The sequence below is a fragment of the Bos mutus genome, chromosome 8 (assembly GCF_027580195.1).
Source record: "Bos mutus isolate GX-2022 chromosome 8, NWIPB_WYAK_1.1, whole genome shotgun sequence".
NCBI classification, from domain to species: domain Eukaryota; kingdom Metazoa; phylum Chordata; class Mammalia; order Artiodactyla; family Bovidae; genus Bos; species Bos mutus.
The window spans coordinates 40305786-40324286 of record NC_091624.1 but is presented as its reverse complement, the minus strand read 5'-3'; the positions used below and the strand labels follow the sequence as shown (position 1 = coordinate 40324286).

Here is an 18501-nt window from a genome sequence, read left to right as displayed (position 1 = left end):
AACACTGAGACTGTAGATTTTCCTTTGGTGAAATAACTAGTACTCGTTATGCATGGATTGGCTAGAAATGTTGTATAGGATATTTCTATACCCTGCTGAAGCTGAAGCTCCAATACTTTGGCCACTTGATGTGAACAGCCAACTCACTGGAAAAGACCCTGATGCCAGTAAAGACTGAAAGCAGGAGGAGAAAGGGGCGACGGAACACCACCACCGCCACCAACAATATCTTGTCTACTTTTGCATGATACGATGTAGAAATCTAGAGAATCCAATGTGTATATCCTTTGTAATGATGCTCTTTCAAAACTGACAGCTTCAGAAAATTGAGAATTGCTGTTGCCAAAAGCTGCTGAGTCCTGCCCCTAAAATATTGTTTCCTAGATATGGAACTATTTTTGAGTTGTTACTAAATGTTTGCATGGGCAACAGAATTCAGTATACATGTTATTATAACACTGTAATGTTGTAAAGTAGGAAGGTTGTGAGGTAGAACTTATATATAACGTTAAACAAATTACATCTACAAAGAAGGAAGGGGTATCCTACCAATTAGACTTCTGCTTTGGAAAATCTCCTGCTCCAATAATTTTCAAACTCTATTCTGATTTGGGAAGGAGAGGAGAGTCCTCAAATGTAGGGATTAAAGCAAGGTATGAGATATCTGAGGCTTGGAAAAGCCTTCTCTAGCCCTAGCCATATTCCATATACAGTAGTTGCATGTCTCGACAGCATCAGTCAAGGTCTCTGGAAGCTTGACCCCAACCACCTCAGAAAACTGGGGGTTGGAGAGGGGTGCAGTTATTTGCTAAAATAATTGAGGAGGGAGAGACATTTTTATGTCTTTGGAAAATGTACTGTAGCTGCAGAATTAACCACCAATGCTTTTACATAATTTGAAGATAGCTCTTCTTGGCTCACAGTTTCAGGTATCTATAAATAATAATGATAGACAACATTTATGGAAGGCAATCTTGTCCTGGTGCAAAGTATTTTACACACATGCATGTACATTTCCTAGGTGGCTCAGTAGTAAAGAATCCACGTGCCAACGCAGGAGATGCAAGAGATTCTGGTTCAATCTCTGGGTGGGAAAAATCCCCTGGAGTAGGAAATGGCAACCTCTTCCAGTATTCTTGCCTCGAAAATTCCACGGACAGAGGAGTCTGACAAGCTACAGTCCATGGGGTCACAAAGAGTTGGACACTACTGAGCATACACATGTAATTTCCATACAACCCTATGAATGGATGATTTTATTCCAGTTTTATTTTTTTTCCAGTTTTATATATAAAAACAGTGGGGCACAGAGATCGCATAATTGTTTGACTGTAACTCAAGCTCATTTCTATGCACCACCATCCTCAATATCTTTTAAAGGGGAAAGCTATGCCTGTGCATGCTCAGTCATGTCAGACTCTTTGAGCTCCCACGGACTGTAGCCAGCCAAGCTCCTCTGTCCATGGGATTCTCCAGGCAAGAATATTGTAGTGGGTTGCCATTTCCTCCTTCAGGGGATCTTCCTGACCCAGGGATCGAACCTGCGTGTCCTGTGTCGCCTGGGTGATCGCCAGGGTGCTTCTCTACAGCTTGAGCCATCAGGGAAGCCCCAATGGGAAGGTTGAAAGCGAAAGTGGAAGTCGCTCAGTTGTGTCCGTTCTTTGTGACCCCATTGACTTGGAATTCTCCTGGCCAGAATACTGGAGTGGGTATCCGTTCCCTTCTCCAGATCTTCCCAACCCAGGGGTCCAGCCCAGGTCTCCTGCATTGCAGGCGGATTCTTTACCAGCTGAGCCACGACGGAAGCCCCAATGGGAAGGTTGAGGCAAGTCAATTTCTACATGAGCATGTAAGCTAACTCTGTTTACATGAGTTGCTCTCAGTAAGAGAGTCGGGATGTTGAAAGCGAAACACACTTCAACACTTAATTTCACTCCTAACTTTTGGACACCATCCCCCGCCACTTTCCCCGCCACTTTGAGCACCCTTTCCGGGTGAACCTCGCCAGCACGGCGTGAGACGGCTGGAATGGGAGAGGAAGGCTCTTTGCAGAAGAGCCAATGAGATGGCTGGTTCTTGTGATTGGCACGTCATTTGGCCAATGGGTTCAGTCGCTTAGGCCTCGCGAGAGGACGGGAACTCGAGGTCTGGAGCATGTGGGCTTTTGGCGTGGTAGGATCGTTGAGCGCTGGCTTCTCCTGAGGCGCAGCCAAGATGCTCGGTGGAGTCCAGCACCTGTGAGAGGACGGGACGCAGGTGTGGAAGACCAGGGAGGCAGAGGTCGCTCTGCTACAGGCCAGGTGCGCTCGCACTCAAGTTCTTGGTGGTAAGCTGGGGTCCTTGTGGCCCTCTCCCCCTCTCCCCTTGGAAAAGTGCGGAGTCTGTGGGCCCCTGGGTGGAGGCTGGGCCTGGGGCGGGGGCAGGAAGTCGTTATTTGAGGTTGGGGGTGTAGGCGGAAGGCAGGCCCTTGAAAAGGTGGAACACAGGAGGGAGGAGGCTATTGGCAGGGAGATGGTTGAATGCGTTGAGTGTTCCTTGGGCGGGAACAGTGGGCCAGACCGCTGGTGAAGTCTTGGTTTGGGGAATGATGCTTTCTCCAGGTTGAAGGAGCGTAGGGGCCCTTCCCTTCTGGTTACATCCCAGTCATAGACCCCAGTCTGGAGGTCGCGCCTGGAGGAGTACCGAACGTAGGCCTCGCCTGTCCTGGGATCTGTCTGTCCTGGCATTCTTCCGGGTTGGGCCTTAGACTCAGTCAGCTATTTGTTAACTAATCAAAGGAGAAAATCCACAGTAAGGGAGGGCTTTCTGGAGGAGGTGCTTGAATCTGTAGAAGTGATGTTGGAGGTAAGAGAGGGGTGAAGAAAGAAGAGGATTCCAGAAATCCTGTAATTGGTAGGTATCACGGTGCCTCTCAGTGTGTACCAGTTAGACTACTAATTGCTCTGGTTTCTTCCAGTGGTGGTGGGAAGGTGTGAGCCAAGAGGTCAAGCTAACTGAAAAGGAGTTTGAACAATTATAGGGGAGAACTCTAGTAGCCTTTGAGGAGGAGGCATGCCTTTCCGTTTTAGTGTAAAAAATAATTGTATAAAAAAGTTTTGCCAAATCCTGAACCGCTTTCATCTGTAGACTTGACTTAGAAATTGTATGTCAGCCTTTTCTTTATGTGCATGACCTGATTTCTCAGTAATTTATAGTTAAGACAGGTTTGTAAAAATTAAGAAGAGGCTTACTTGTTAATTACAGAAGCTTCTTTGGGAATTGGGGTGAGTCAGGACAGTGAAAAGGAGCCCCTGAAAGAAGGAGTCCTGGGCCTTTGCTAGGGGTCTAGTTGGTTAAGTCTCTATGCTTCCACTTCAGGGGGCATAGGTTCGATTCCTAGCTGGGGAACTAAGATCCTATATGCCCCTAAAAGTGAAAGTTGCTTAGTCATGTTGGATTCTTTGCGACCCCATGGGCTATACAGTCCATGGAATTCTCCAGGCCAGAATACTGGAGTGGGTAGCAGTTCCCTTCTCCAGGGGATCTTCCCAACCCAGGGATTGAACCCAGGTCTCCCACCTTGCGGGCGGATTCCTTACTAGCTGAGCTACCAGGAAAGCCTAGCATGGCCTTTTAAAAAAAGAGAAGTCTTGAAGTCTGTAGATTATATAAAGTGATTTTGAAGAGGCTTAGTGAGTCTGAGACTTGAGGGCCAAGAAGAGCATCATCCCTGGTTACCTTGAGGGCAGGGGCAAGTATTAAATGTCACCTGTGAGACTAAGCAGGAATCATAGGCTCAAATGAGGAAGGGTCTGTATGCTGAAGACCTCAGTTCTGATAGAGTGAGAAAAGAGCTCTGTTGAAAGAAATTGGATAAAGATTCAGAGAAGCACACTAAGGAATCAAGGAGGAGATGGAATAGTTTACTATGAAAATAGACTGGGAAAAAGATTAGGTCCCTGGTAGAGAGGCCCCAAATAAAGCAAAACATAAATATTTATTGACACAAAATTTTTGTGATATGTTAACTATATACTTACTTATAAAGCAAAATCATGCCCATACATAAAAAATACATCCTTCCCCATCTGTTAACTTGCAGGACTGAGTTCTCAAAGAAGCTCTTTGGGTAGAAAATATGAGTAAAATTAAGGAGGGTTTGGCCTTTAAGAGATTGTTGATTGAGAGTATTTAGAAAATTCTGGGCTAAATAGAAACTTTTGAATATAATATATTGTGAATATCATATAGGAGTATCATTGGTATGATCCAAAGTAGCTTTTTTTTCTTTGAATGCTTTGTGTGTCTGTTGTGGAGGAAAAGGAAATTCTTTGGGAATCATTTAAACTATAAAATGATGGCAGGTGATAAACAAGGACAGATTGACACTCATGTCCTCTGCAGCCTTACAATGGATCCTGTCCGACCACGCTTCAGGGGCCTGTCTCCCGTGCACCCATCTCAGTCTGTGCGGATGCCAGGCTCTTGGCCACAAGCTCCAAAACCTTTGGACCCAGCTCTGAGCAGGGCAGGACCTGCAGGCAGGGGCCATGTGTTTGGAAAGCAAAAGGAGCCGAGTCCACAGAGTGGGCCAATGCAAAAGGTAAGACCATGTCTGTATACACAGTAGCAGCATGCAGCTTATCTTTAGAGCAAATAATGGATTTCAAGGTACTTAGGAAACTGGGAAGCCCTATATGAAAGCAGGCATTGTTTTTATTTCCCCCTTTAACAAGTAGTTTGATCTTCTAGGAATATATTTGAAATTCTTGAATTGCAGGTCTAGAAAAAGTGCCTCATAATGAATGTTAGATGGACTTGGGTAAATGGCTTAGTTTCCTGACTTCTAAAAGTATAAATATGTACATACATACATACATGACAGGTTTAGAGATACAGCCTTTAGTGTTTAGGTTTTCACTCTGGGTTGGACTCTGTGTATTAGCAGCCACTGTTGCCTCTAAGGTCGTAATTGTTAAGAATAGTTCCTTTCAGAAGGCTCTTTGCCCAAATCTTAAAGAAAAAAAGGATCTTTGGCTATTGTTACTGCTGTATATATACTTACATGGATGTGCATTCTTAATCTCCTGATTATATAGTAATTGTTAAAATGGTTTTTGTCTGTAATTAACAAATTTCAAAGAATAGAGAGTTAGATATAGGAAGAACCTAATAATGCAGTTGTGACCATGTGAAGTAGTGTTGACCGTGTTAGATGTAACATTTTATAAAAAGAAACACTGATGACAGTAATCCTGTGTTTTCACTCAGATGGGATTGCTTGAGTCCATATGTGGCAACTCTGATTGGTGTAACAGTAGTAAACTTCCAAGACTGCCACAGGAAAACAGTAACAAGTTCTGTTGAGGATTGTTTAAAAAACAAAAACAAAAACCCCAAGACATCCCGGACGAGCCCCCCCCCCAAAAAAAAAACCCCAAGACTTCTGATACCCTTAAATGACATGTTTTTTGGGAAAATTTATTAGCTGGTATGCTTGTGCTCACTTATATTAGGTGTACAGGAAATGAGCTAGAAAAGTAGTTCTGTTGCATTTGGAATACTTATATTAAATCATGAACTATCAGTTCAGTTCAGTCGCTCAGTCCTGTCCAGCTCTTTGTGACCCTGTGGACTGCAGCACGCCAGGCTTCCCTGTCCATCACCAACTGCTGGAGCTGTCTCAAACTCTATCCATCGAGTCGGTGATGCCATCCAACCATCTCATCCTCTGTCATCCCCTTCTCCTCCTGGCTTCAGTCTTTCTCAGTGTCAGGGTCTTTTCTAATGAGTCAGTTCTTCTCATCGGGTGGCCAAAGTATGAGCTATACTGCTGCTGCTGCTGCTGCTGCTAAGTTGCTTCAGTCATGTCTGACTCTGTGTGACTCCATAGACGGCAGGCTCCCCCGTCCCTGGGATTCTCTAGGCAAGAACGCTGGAGTGGGTTGCCATTTCCTTCTCCAGTGCATGAAAGTGAAGAGTAAAAGTGAAGTTGCTCAGTCGTATCTGACTCTTAGTGACCCCATGGACTGCAGCCTACCAGGCTCCTCCGCCCTTGGGATTTTCCAGGCAAGAGTACTGGAGTGGGTTGCCATTGCCTTCTCTGAGTATGAACTATATTTATGCTTAAAAACCTAATATGAACTATATTTATAAAATCATGAACTATATTTATGTTTAAAAGCCTAATATAACATAGTTATAAGTGTTCTTAAAGAAAACCGTAAGGATTTAAACAATTTTATGAGGTATTTTTATCCTTTATTCTTGATATTTATAGAATTTGAAGTGTATAATTTTTATTATTTACCAAGGTTTGAAGAAAATCAACAATATTTCTGGCCTTTTAAACTGTATCTTAGAATAACATTATTCTTTGACTTTCTGTAGGAGTCTGTGGGTTTAGTCTCAATGTTCCGAGGACTGGGGCTTGAAACAGCATCCCAGACCCCTCTGAAACGGGAGGTGCCTCCTTTAGGTATGTGGAAAACTAACTTGAGAAAATGTGATGTTGTGTATCATTGCTTTGTTCTTAAATTAACACAGTTTATCTTCAAAAAAATTACTGTATTTTACAAAATGTTCAGCTCACAGTTACAGCTGGGATCTGACCTTTCCTTTAGGTAGAGGCATTTTAGGTCTAGGCTTATCTTCCAGTATGGCATGCAAGGACAAAGAAGAACCCCATCCCACTTTTCTGGATCCTTCATCGTTGGCAGCTGGGGATAGCAAGATGGCAGAGGCCTCCGTTGGTTGGAATAGGTGGGTAAAGTTGCCTCCTTGGGTAGCTATCAAATTTGGATGAAATATCTCCAAGTCCAAAGAGAAACTCTAAAGTGGGTTATATTGCCTCACAAGGAAACAGTGCATGGTTTCGTGGTAAGAATGGGCATTTTTCAAAAGTAGTCAGTAACTACTGACCCAGTCAGTCTTTGGACAAGGTAAAAGCAGTTTTCCACAGCACAGTTCACCACCTCGTTTGCCCTCTTAAGAAGTCATACTGATGGTGCTGATTCTTTATCCCAGGTGGGTCAGACTTCCACCTCAATTTCTGCTATGGAAGTTGGCCCTCAGAGTCCATATTAATAGTAATTGAGGAGTGAGTCTTGTTGGCATATTGGATTCAGAGAGAATCCCAATGTTTGGGTCCCATTTGCTGACTCCTCCAGGGAAAGAATGAGATTTGAGGATGATTGAGCATGATTGAGAAAGTCCTGATTTGTCTCTTTTCAACGATTCAGGATGCTCAGAAGAGGAACTTTGGACGCATCTTTGTTACCAGTGGGAAGAGCAGCTGGTTTAGGCAGAGGAATATACAAGGCTCCTGGTGCTCTCAGCCCGCCTTATCAGGATCCTGCCCAGCTCTCACCTCTGCCCACTCTGCCCCAGGCCCCACTATACTCTCTTGATACCCCTCCACTTGGGACTGCAGAGCGCAAGAAGTAAGTCGGGAGTGCTGCCTTCCTGCTTGGGGATGATGTAGCGGAGGCCTTCTTATAGGATTGCACACTCTGTTCTCTCATAGAATTGCACACCCTCTTTTGTTGTGTCTAAAGTCCTCCCTTGTGGTAGGCACCACAGGGTTGTTTTGTTTTTTGCCAGTGGGGAGAATGACAGAAGAGGTGGACAATTCCTGACGAGGTGAAATGGGGTTAGTGCTGATAATATGTATCAATCAGCTCATGACTTTTCATTTCCTTCCCAATTCAGACATAGATAATTCCTTGTCATGTTGTAGATAAGAAAATTATCTGGGAAATACATTGCAGCTGTTCATTTTTCTCTACAGAACTAACTCTTATGTTCTTAGTTAGCTGACCTAGTTATTCCAGTGATATTACTAGGACAAATAGGGTGACCTTGCTGCTCTAATTAGAAATTGCAAGAATTTACCTTCTTTCTTTCAAAGCTTCTTTTGTATGTCTTGAGGGCCTGTGTACCTATAAAATACTACTTCCCCCAGTCTATCTTTCCTTCTTTCTTTGCTTTCTTTGTATTTTTGTGGCATGGGCTATTTGTTTTTGGTATCTGTGGGTGCTTTTATTTTTTTATTTTTATTTTCTAGAGAGCTTTTTGTGAAGCAAGGATCAAAAGGAACACCTCAATCTTTGGGATTGAACCTTATCAAAATACAGTGTCATAATGAAGCAGTTTATCAATATCATGTGACTTTCAGGTATTCAAAGCTTCCCCCCACCCCGTATTGTTTACTTCTTAGAGAGCAGTAAAGAAATAGTTCAATAGGAATAACTGAATTGTTTTTCTGTATAATTCCTGATGCATATACCTCCCCCTACAGACTTCAAATACTCAAATCTTTGCAATAAGTTTGAAATTAACTTTTCTGTGTTGTCTGTTTAGCTGTATTACCAATCCAGATTTTAACTTAATAGGTACAATTTTATGCATGAGGTTAGAAGTGGATTTTCTTTGAAGTTAATGAAACTTAGGTTCAGGGCCTTTTACTTGCATGGTACTCAGTCGTATTGGACTCTTTGTGACCCCATGGACTGTAGCCCACCAGGCTTCTCTGTCCATGGGATTTACCAGGCAAGAATACTGGTATGGTTGCCACTCTCTCCTCCAGGGGATCTTCCCAATCCAACGATCGAACCTCTGTCTCTCAGGTCTCCTGCATTGGCAGGCATATTCTTTACCAGAGGCACTACCTGGGAAGCCCCTTTATTTGCATAGACCCCTTCATAACCTTTTAACTTACCTTGTATTTGTATTCCTTTTCTTTAATGTTATGAGGGAAAAAAATAGATTAAAAGAACAAAGGGGAGCATGGGCCATGAGAAATAGCCAGGGAACTAGCCACTTATTTTAAACGTTTGTAAGATGATTGAGAAATGAAATGCTAATTAGAGAGGGTAGCCAGATTGCTTTAAATGTTTCTGTGAGGTAAGAAACCAGAGCTGAGCATGTATGACAAGAGAAGGAGCCAAGAAACTGGGTTAAATTGAACTCACAGGAGGAGAAGGTAGTGAGAATGGGCCTGTTCTGGAACGTAAGGAACAGAGATGGGTGTTAATGCGAGGAAAGTGGACTGACGACTGTTCCTGAAACAGAACTGGTGTGTGACTCCTCGTGTATCTGTGCGTTGACCAGGCTGTGGAGACAACGTGGATTCTGTACATTTTGAGATTGTAGCTACAATGTGATGAGAATGCCAGGCCCTTGAGAGAATACCGAGAGGATGCACTAGAGTGACTGGTCATCCTGTGGATTCCTTGACATGATAGGGCTCTAAAAAGACTAACTCAAAAGTTGTCTGGGGCATAACGCCTTGTGTATATTAATATATGATTGTTTTTGAAGAAACATTTTGAAATGTGATGTTAGCATGTGAGTGCTTAGTTTTGGCAATGACTGTACTGGATTACCACCTGAACTTTTTGTAGTTTTTATCTTTCTTCACATACTTGAACACGCTTGACCCTTTTTAGCCTTGGGTTTGTTTAAACTTCGAAGTTGTAGGATAAGGTTGTGCATTATTGTAATCTAAGGGGAAAATCATCATACAAAATAGCTATTGGAATTTTTCAAAACTAAGATTTGTGCCAATGAATTGATAAAAAGTTGACATTGTTGAGCGAAAAATGGTTGTACTAAAATACTGTCTTTTAAAAATATATTTTTTAAAAAGTGTATATTTCTACAGATGTTGGATCAGGGATTAGCAGACTATGGCAGCCCTGCCAGGCAAATCTGACCCACTGCCTATTTCTATAATAAAGTGTTGCTAGAATGTAGCCTTGCTTATTGGTTTACCTATGGTCTATAAGGCTTTTGTGCTATGTTAGCAGAGATGAGTAGTTACAGCAGAGACCATATGGCTTGTAAAACCTTTCTGTAGAAGTTGTTTGGCCCTCTGATCTAAACTCTCAAAGAATGTACCCCGACATGCTAAGGCAGTTATGTTTGAGTGAGGATTGTTTTTATTTTAAGTGAGCCTTGGGTCAGAGTTCTTTTTTTTTTTTTTGGTGGGAATTTTTATTTATTTATTTTTAAAATTAATTATTTATTTTACTTTACAATATTGTATTGGTTTTGCCATACATTGACTTGAATCCACCACGAGTGTGCATGTGTTCCCATCCTTTTAATCAGATAGATATATTTGAATTGTTTAGTATGACCACTAGATGGAGCAGTAGTCACAAGTGACTGTTTCTCCAACAAACCTACTGCCCTACTGTAAAGTCATACTGAAGTAAAATCCTCTTTATTATTTTCTAGCCCCAACGTGGAGTGCAAAAGCATGAGGTTTGGCATGTTGAAGGACCATCAAGCTGTCACCGGAAATGTCACTGCTTTTGATGGATCCATTCTCTATCTACCTGTTAGGCTTCAGCAAGTGAGACCAAATAGGAAATGCATTTTGGGACGAAGCCAGAGTGGTGGGAAATCATAGTGTCCCTGAACATTTGAGTTGTACTTACCTATTGTGAGAGGGAGGGCGGACTTCTCTACAATCAAGAAATTGCAAACTGAGAAACTTTTTATATATGAGTTCTTTCTAGTTCCTTCTTTCTTTAAGAGGAGTGGTTGGGAGCCTTTGACCTCAGTGACAAAGAATACTATAAGATTTCAAAATCATGAGGCTCTATTGCTAGTTCTCCATTGGGTGTCTCTTACCAAATCCTCTTGTAAACCCTGCTTGTCCTGCTGTGATTTGTCTAGTGTGGACAGCAAAGTAACAGAAAAAAATAAAACATGATTAAGATATGTTAGTGTTCTAGAACACAAGTTGGATTAGATTAGGGTTTGGTAATGGCATTTCTTTTTACATACATATGTTTATTTGTTAGGTTCTTGAGTTAAAGAGTCAAAGGAAAACTGACAGTGCTGAGATCACCATTAAGATTCAGTTGACAAAGATCCTGGAGCCCTGTTCTGACTTGTGCATTCCCTTCTACAATGTTGTGTTCCGTCGGTGAGAGATGGCTGAAGTCTTATTTTCTTTAACCTCAGTCTTTGTAACAGAGCTCTTCAGGAGCCTTGGATGGTATTAAAACTGCAGTGTGTATATGGAGAGTTTGGAAATATTTAATAAGTAAATGCATGACATTAAAGGCTAACTTATCTTGGGTGATTGGACAGATTTGGGTATATGAAAGTAGATCTGAGGTGGTTGGCTAGAGGAAATGGGTTCCTTTGATTCATTCAGGAACTTTAAAAGCAAATGTTGATGGTGTATATTTAATGATGTTACATTAAACACCGTGATGGGTCTACATGAAGAGGTAGTGTGTAAAAATTTTTGCTAGAATATCTCTCGGTCGTTTGAAGGTTTGGATATAGACAGCTCATAATTTTTTATTTTTACTCTTCTGAAAACTCAAATTTTCATGAAACTGTTATTTCCAAACCACTTCTTTTACAAAACACAAAACCTGATTTCTACTTAGTAAGCTGAACTGCTAGGAACAAACATAACTTCCTGTGCCAGACTGATACTCACAAATTTAGAAATGGACTCTCTTGTGCTATTTTTAGTTAATAGGGTAAAGTAATGTAAATTGAGCTTGGGAAGTCAACTTGATTTTTGGTTACCTAGTTAGGAGAAAAAGCTGCCATCATTTGCATATACAGCGAGATAAATGCTTTGGTAATTTTTATTTTCCTTTTGGTAAGAGTGTTCTGTACATAAACACTATATTGTGCAAAGAACATCAGCCTTTCTGCCCTTTTAGGCTTCCAAAGGAAAATGTAGCTAAGAGCACTTGAACTTATTTATTTTTAAATCTTCTACTAGAAAACTCATTCTTTGCTCTTTATTTCAGGGTAATGAAACTTTTAGATATGAAGCTTGTGGGAAGAAACTTCTACGACCCTACAAGTGCTATGGTGCTGCAGCAACACAGGTTGGTGGTGATTTCTTCTTCCTCAGTTTTGAACGTTCTACAGAGAAAATTTTCATTGCAATCACTGTATCAGTTTTTTATGATAGCAGGTACAATTTGTGAGTTAATTAAGTGTTTTATTAAGTTCATAGTGATGCTGACTTCATTTGTTTCCTGTTGCTTTCTCATTGTTATTGGGGAGGGGCAGTATCTGCCCAAAGTATTGCCTCAAATGGGGGCATGGAAATATCTGTGGTTCTTTTAGCATCCCAGGGTAAAGGCCATCTGTGTCTTCAGATTGCAGATCTGGCCGGGCTATGCAGCTAGCATCCGGAGGACAGACGGAGGTCTTTTCCTGCTAGCGGATGTCTCCCATAAGGTCATTCGGAATGATTCTGTGCTGGACATCATGTGAGTGGATGGATGGGGGGAATCTGCCTTCAACAGGTTAACAGTTTTCTGAGAAGTTCAGTAGTAGCTGCTAATAAATACACATTTAGCCCATTGTTCTTTTGGGGTTTTAAATTGTAGAACAGATTAAAGATACTGAATGGATGTGCTCTTTCCTTGAGTCCTACCAAGATAGACATCTGAGTAGAGACCTGCTGTGCTTAGACTGAGGAGGAATGTATCTAAGTCTCTGGTTGAGAAGACTTGGTGTAATATACACACACCCTGAGTTTTTGTTTAAAAGTATTACGAATCGCCAGTCCAAATTCGATGCAGGATACAGGAAGCTTGGGGCTGGTGCACTGGGATGACCCAGAGGGATGGTATGGGGAGGGAGGTGGGAGGGGGGTTCAGGATGGGGAACACGTATACACTTGTGGCGGATTCATGTTGATGTATGGCAAAACCAATACAATATTATAAAGTAAAAAATAAATAAAACACTTGTTCAAAAACAAAAAACAAAACAAAACAAAATATTACTGTAGTAAATATTTACTGTAGTAAATACGGATGTGTACAATTTATAATGGCTATATGAAATCCTACCTTATGCATAAATCTGTGCATCTATAATTTTTTTTTTATTTGGGTACCTAGAAGTGGAATTACTTAATGGAAAGGCCAAACACTTTAGACTTGAACTATTTACTATAATATATTTAAATACATATTGATTGATTAGCCTCTAGAAAACTTACATTATTTTCTCACCAGCTGTGTATAACTGCTAGGTTTATCAGGCTCATCAGTCTTTGCTTATTGGATAATTCATTCATTCCATCAACATGGATTCATAGAACTCCAGTTTGTGCCAGAGTTTTGGGACTTTGCAGTTAACAAAACAAAGATCCCACTTCTTATGGAGTTTGCATTGTAGTCAGGTGAGATAAATAGTAAATAAAAAACATGATAAGTAAATTGCAAGGGGTACAATAAGTACATAAGTGTAGTGTACTAGAAATGATGCGAGCTGTGGAAGAAAAAATAGGTAGAACACAGGGTAGGAGAGATCAGGAGTCCATGGAATGAGGTGCGTTGGGATGGAGAGCTGGCATTTAAGTGGCATGTCAAGCTCAGTTGAACCAACACTTGGAACAGGTGAGGGAGTTAACCAGGTGAAGGTACAGGCTAAGGGCATTCTTGTTAGAGGGACAACTGAGGTACAGACCTAAGTTAGAAGTATGCCTGGCTCTTCAAGAAGCAACAGAGAAACCAGGTTGGCTAGAACAGGGCAAGTGAGGTGAGAGCAGTGGGAAGATGGAGTAGATGGAGGGACTGAGGATGTAGAGCTTGGTAAGTCTGTTGTGAAGATTTTCACTTTTACTGTGGGCGAAACATAGGGCATATAGGCAGGAGTGGCATGGTGTGACTTGAGTTGTGGAAGGATCCCTCTCCTTACTGTTTGGCGAATAGGCTTGGTGGGATGGGGTCAAAGTGGGAAACTAGCCAGAACGCTCCTGTCCTAATCAGTGGGGAGGCGGGCGTGGCAGCGTGGTGGCAGCAAGCAGCGGCCGGCCCCTGGATAGGACCTGAAAGCGGCGCCCAGTCCATTTCCCAGCAGGATGTGGGCTGTGAGAGCGAGGGAGACGAGGACTTGGGTTTTCTTGAATGAATTTGTAATGGTTTATTCTGTCTCGACTCTGTCTTCATGGTGGGGACCATGTTTCTTTTTCTCACATGGTACACCCAGAGTGAGTTTATTCCTAGCCTATAGTAAGTGTTCAGGAATGTTTGTTAAATAAAAATAGATGTCTTTGAATTCACTCTTTTTTTTATGGTTTCTGTCTTTGTTTCTCTGCTTAGAAAGATCTGAAAGAGTGAAAGTGTTAGTTGCTAAGTCATGTCTGACTCTTTGTAACCGCCTAGGCTGTAGCCCACCAGGCTCTTGTGTCCATGGAATTCTCCAGGCAAGAATACTGGAGTGGATTGCCATTCCCTTCTCCAGGGGATCTTCCTGACCCAGGGATGGAACCCAGGTCTACTACTTGCTTTATTTTTATTTCCAGTGTTTTAAACCTTCTGGAACTTATCTTGGTATGATGTTAGGATTATCACAGTTGTTTTGGTACTGTTACACGATACACTGAAAACATTTTGTATTTTAAGTATTTTTATTGATGAATCAACTATCAGTGTTACTTTTTTTTAAGGTATTTTTTTTTTTTTTATCTTTAGTTTTCAGCAGTTTCACTATGGAGGTATACCTCATTTTATTGTGCAGTGCATTATAGTGTTCTACAAAATGAAAGTTTTGTGGCAGTCCTGCATCAAAAAAGTATGGGCACCATGATTATATTTGTTATGATCTTTGGTGTTACTGTTACAGAAAGAGTACAACTTGCTGAAGGCTCAGATGATGGTTAGCATTTTTTAGCAATAAAGTCTTTTTTAATTAAGATGTGTCACATTTTTAGTCATAATGCTGTTGCATACTTAATGGACTACACTGTAGTATAAACTCAACTTTATTATGCACTGTGCTCTGCTCATTCAGTCATGTCTGACTCGCTGCTACCCCTTGACTGGAGCCTGCCAGGCTCCTCTGTCCATGGGATTTCTCAGGCAAGAATACTGGAATGGGTTGCCATTCCCTTCTCCAGGGGACCTTCCCTACCAGGGATTGAGCCTTCATATCCTGCATTGGCAGGCGGGTTCTTTACCACAGAGCCACCTGGGAAGCCCTTTATATGCATTGTGCTGTGCTGTGCTTAGTCGCTCATTCATGTCTGACTCTTTGCAACCCAATGGACTACAGCCTCCAGGCTCCTTTGTCCATGGGGATTCTCCAGGCAAGAATTCTGGAGTGGGTTGCCATTTCCTCCTCCAGGGAATCTTCCCAACCCAGGGATCGAACCCAGGTCTCCCACATTGCAAGCGGCTTCTTTACCACCTGAGCCACCAGGGAAACCTTATATGCACTAGGCAGCCAAAAATTTTGTGTGACTTGCTTTATTGTAGCCATCTTGAACTTAATCGCAGTGTCTCCAAGGAATACCTGTAATGTGTCTAGATGTGGTTTCCCAGTATTTCTAGTGCTTAGCCCTCACCTCGAGTGTGGGCTGGATTTATTGACTTCCTTTTTTTTTTGCTATGCTGGATCTTGGTTGTGGTGTGTGAGCTCTTCATTGCATTGCATGGGCTTTCTCCAGTTGTGATGTGCAGGAGTGTCTCTGGTTGCAGCGCAGGGGCTATTTGTTGTAGCATGTGGGCTTCTCTTCTTGTGGCCTGGAGACTTAGTTGCTTCTCGACATGTGGGATCTCAGTTCCCTGACCAGGGATCGAGCCTGTGTCCCCTGCATTGAAAAGTGGATTCTCTACCACTGGACCACCAGGGAAGTCCCTGACTTATTTCTAATGAATGAAAAGTGGCAACAAACAACCCAATCAAAAAAATGGGCAGAAGACCTAAATAGACACTTCTCCAAAGAAGGCATACAGATGGCCAACAGATACAAGAAAAGATGCTCAGAATCACTAATCATTAGAGAAATGCAATCAGAACTACAATGAGATATCACCTCACTCTGGTCAGAGTGATCATCATCAAGAATTCTACAAATAATAAATGCTGGACATGGTATAGAGCAAAAGGCACCCTCCTCTACATTGTTGGTGGGAATGTAAATTGGTGTAGACACAATGGAGAGTATGGAGGTTCCCTAAAAAACTAAATATAGAGCTATCATATGATCCAGCAACTCCATTCCTGGGCATACATCAAGAGAAAACTCTTTAATTTGAAATGACACATCTACTCCAATGTTCATAGCAGCACTGTTTACAATAGACAACCCATGGAAACAACTTAGATATCCATTGACAGATAAATGGATAAAGATGATACAGTATATATATGTATACAATGGACTATTACTCACCCATAAAAAAGAATGAAATAATGCCCCTTGCAATGACATAGATGGACCTTGAGATTATCATAGTAAATGAAGTAAGTTAGAGGAAGACAAATATATGGTATGACTTGTATGTGAAATATTAAAAAAAACTTACAAATGAACTTACTTACAAACTGGAAATAGATTCATAGACAGAAAAAACAAACTTATGGTGACCAACAATGGCACCCCACTCCAGTACTCTTGCCTGGAAAATCCCATGGACGGAGGAGCCTATTAGGCTGCAATCCATGGGGTCGCTAAGAGTCGGACACGACTGAGTGAACTTCACTTTCACTTTTCACTTTCATGCATTGGAGAAGGAAATGGCAACCCACTCCACTGTTCTTGCCTGGAGAATCCCAGGGATGGGGGAGCCTGGTGGGCTGCCGTCTATGGGGTTGCACAGAGTTGGACACGACTGAAGTGACTTAGCATAGCATAGCATAGCATATGGTAACCAAAGGGGAAAAGGGAGACGGATAAATTAGGAGTTTAAAATTAACATATACACAATACTATTTACAAAATAAACAACAAAGATCCTCTGTATATCACAGGGAACTATATTCAATATCTTATAATAATTTATAATAGAAAAGAATCTGAAAAAGAGTACATATATATGTATAATTAAATCACTTTGCTATATACCTGAAACTAACACAACACTGTGAATCAACTGTACTTCAGTGAAAAAAGAGAATATGGCAGAAGGGATCAGATAGAACATCACTTCAAAAAAATTGAGATGTAGCTGACATATCAGAGATCAGATCAGTCGCTCAGTTGTGTCTAACTCTTTGCGACCCCATGAATTGCAGCACGCCAGGCCTCCCTGTCCATCACCAACTCCCGGAGTTCACTCAAACTCATGTCCATCGAGTCAGTGATGCCATCCAGCCAGCTCATCCTCTGTCGTCCCCTTCTCTTGCCCCCAATCCCTCCCAGCATCAGAGTCTTTTCCAATGAGTCAACTCTTCGCATGAGGTGGCCAAAGTACTAGAGTTTCAGCTTTAGCATCATTCCTTCCAAAGAAATCCCAGGGCTGATCTCCTTCAGAATGGACTGGTTGGATCTCCTTGCAGTCCAAGGGACTCTCAAGAGTCTTCTCCAACACCACAGTTCAAAAGCATCAATTCTTCGGCACTCAGCCTTCTTCACAGTCCAACTCTCACATCCATACATGACCACAGGAAAAACCATAGCCTTGACTAGACGAACCTTTGTTGGCAAAGTAATGTCTCTGCTTTTGAATATGCTATCTAGGCTGGTCATAACTTTCCTTCCAAGGAGTAAGCGTCTTTTAAAAATTTCATGGCTGCAGTCACCATCTGCAGTGATTTTGGAGCCCAGAAAATAAAATCTGACACTGTTTCACTGTTTCCCCATCTATTTCCCATGAACTGATGGGACCAGATGCCATGATCTTCGTTTTCTAAATGTTGAGCTTTAAGCCAACTTTTCCACTTTCACTTTCATCAAGAGGCTTTTTAGTTCCTCTTCACTTTCTGCCATAAGTGTAGTGTCATCTGCATATCTGAGGTTATTGATATTTCTCCCGGCAGTCTTGATTCCAGCTTGTGGTTCTTCCAGTCCAGCATTTCTCATGATGTACTCTGCATATAAGTTAAATAAGCAGGCTGACAACATACAGCCTTGACGTACTCCTTTTCCTATTTGGAACCAGTCTGTTGTTCCATGTCCAGTTCTAACGGTTGCTTCCTGACCTGCATGTAGGTTTCTCAAGAGGCAGGTCAGGTGGTCTGGTATTCCCATCTCTTTCAGAATTTTCCACAGTTTATTGTGATCCACACAATCAAAGGCTTTGGCATAGTCAATAAAGCAGAAATAGATGTTTTTCTGGAACTCTCTTGCTTTTTCCATGATCCAGTGGATGTTGGCAATTTGATCTCTGGTTCCTCTGCCTTTTCTAAAACCAGCTTGAACATCAGGAAGTTCATGGTTCACATACTGCTGAAGCCTGGCTTGGAGAATTTTGAGCATTACTTTACTAGCGTGTGAGATGAGTTCAATTGTGCGGTAGTTTGAGCATTCTTTGGCATTGCCTTTCTTTGGGATTGGAATGAAAACTGACCTTTTCCAGTCCTGTGGCTACTGCTGAGTTTTCCAAATTTGCTGGCATATTGAGTGCAGCACTTTCACAGCATCATCTTTCAGGATTTGGAATAGCTCAACTGGAATTCTATCACCTCCACTAGCTTTGTTCGTAGTGATGCTTTCTAAGACCCACTTGACTTCACATTCCAGGATGTCTGGCTCTAGGTCAATGATCACACCATTGTGATTATCTGGATCGTGAA

The 18501-nt window shown here is 41.8% G+C and overlaps 1 protein-coding gene across 1 annotated transcript; it reads left to right on the top strand.

The window, feature by feature from the left end:
• The first annotated feature begins 2175 nt into the window (after positions 1-2175).
• Positions 2176-13893, top strand: LOC138988839 (piwi-like protein 2). The gene is made up of 11 exons (XM_070374924.1): positions 2176-2300; positions 4384-4582; positions 6370-6457; positions 6603-6741; positions 7221-7421; positions 8045-8155; positions 10222-10339; positions 10794-10918; positions 11769-11849; positions 12126-12239; positions 13695-13893. The coding sequence occupies exons 2-11, from the start codon at positions 4391-4393 to the stop codon at positions 13891-13893; spliced, it is 1368 nt and encodes a 455-aa protein (XP_070231025.1). The 5' UTR covers positions 2176-2300; positions 4384-4390.
• Positions 13894-18501: the final 4608 nt, after the last annotated feature.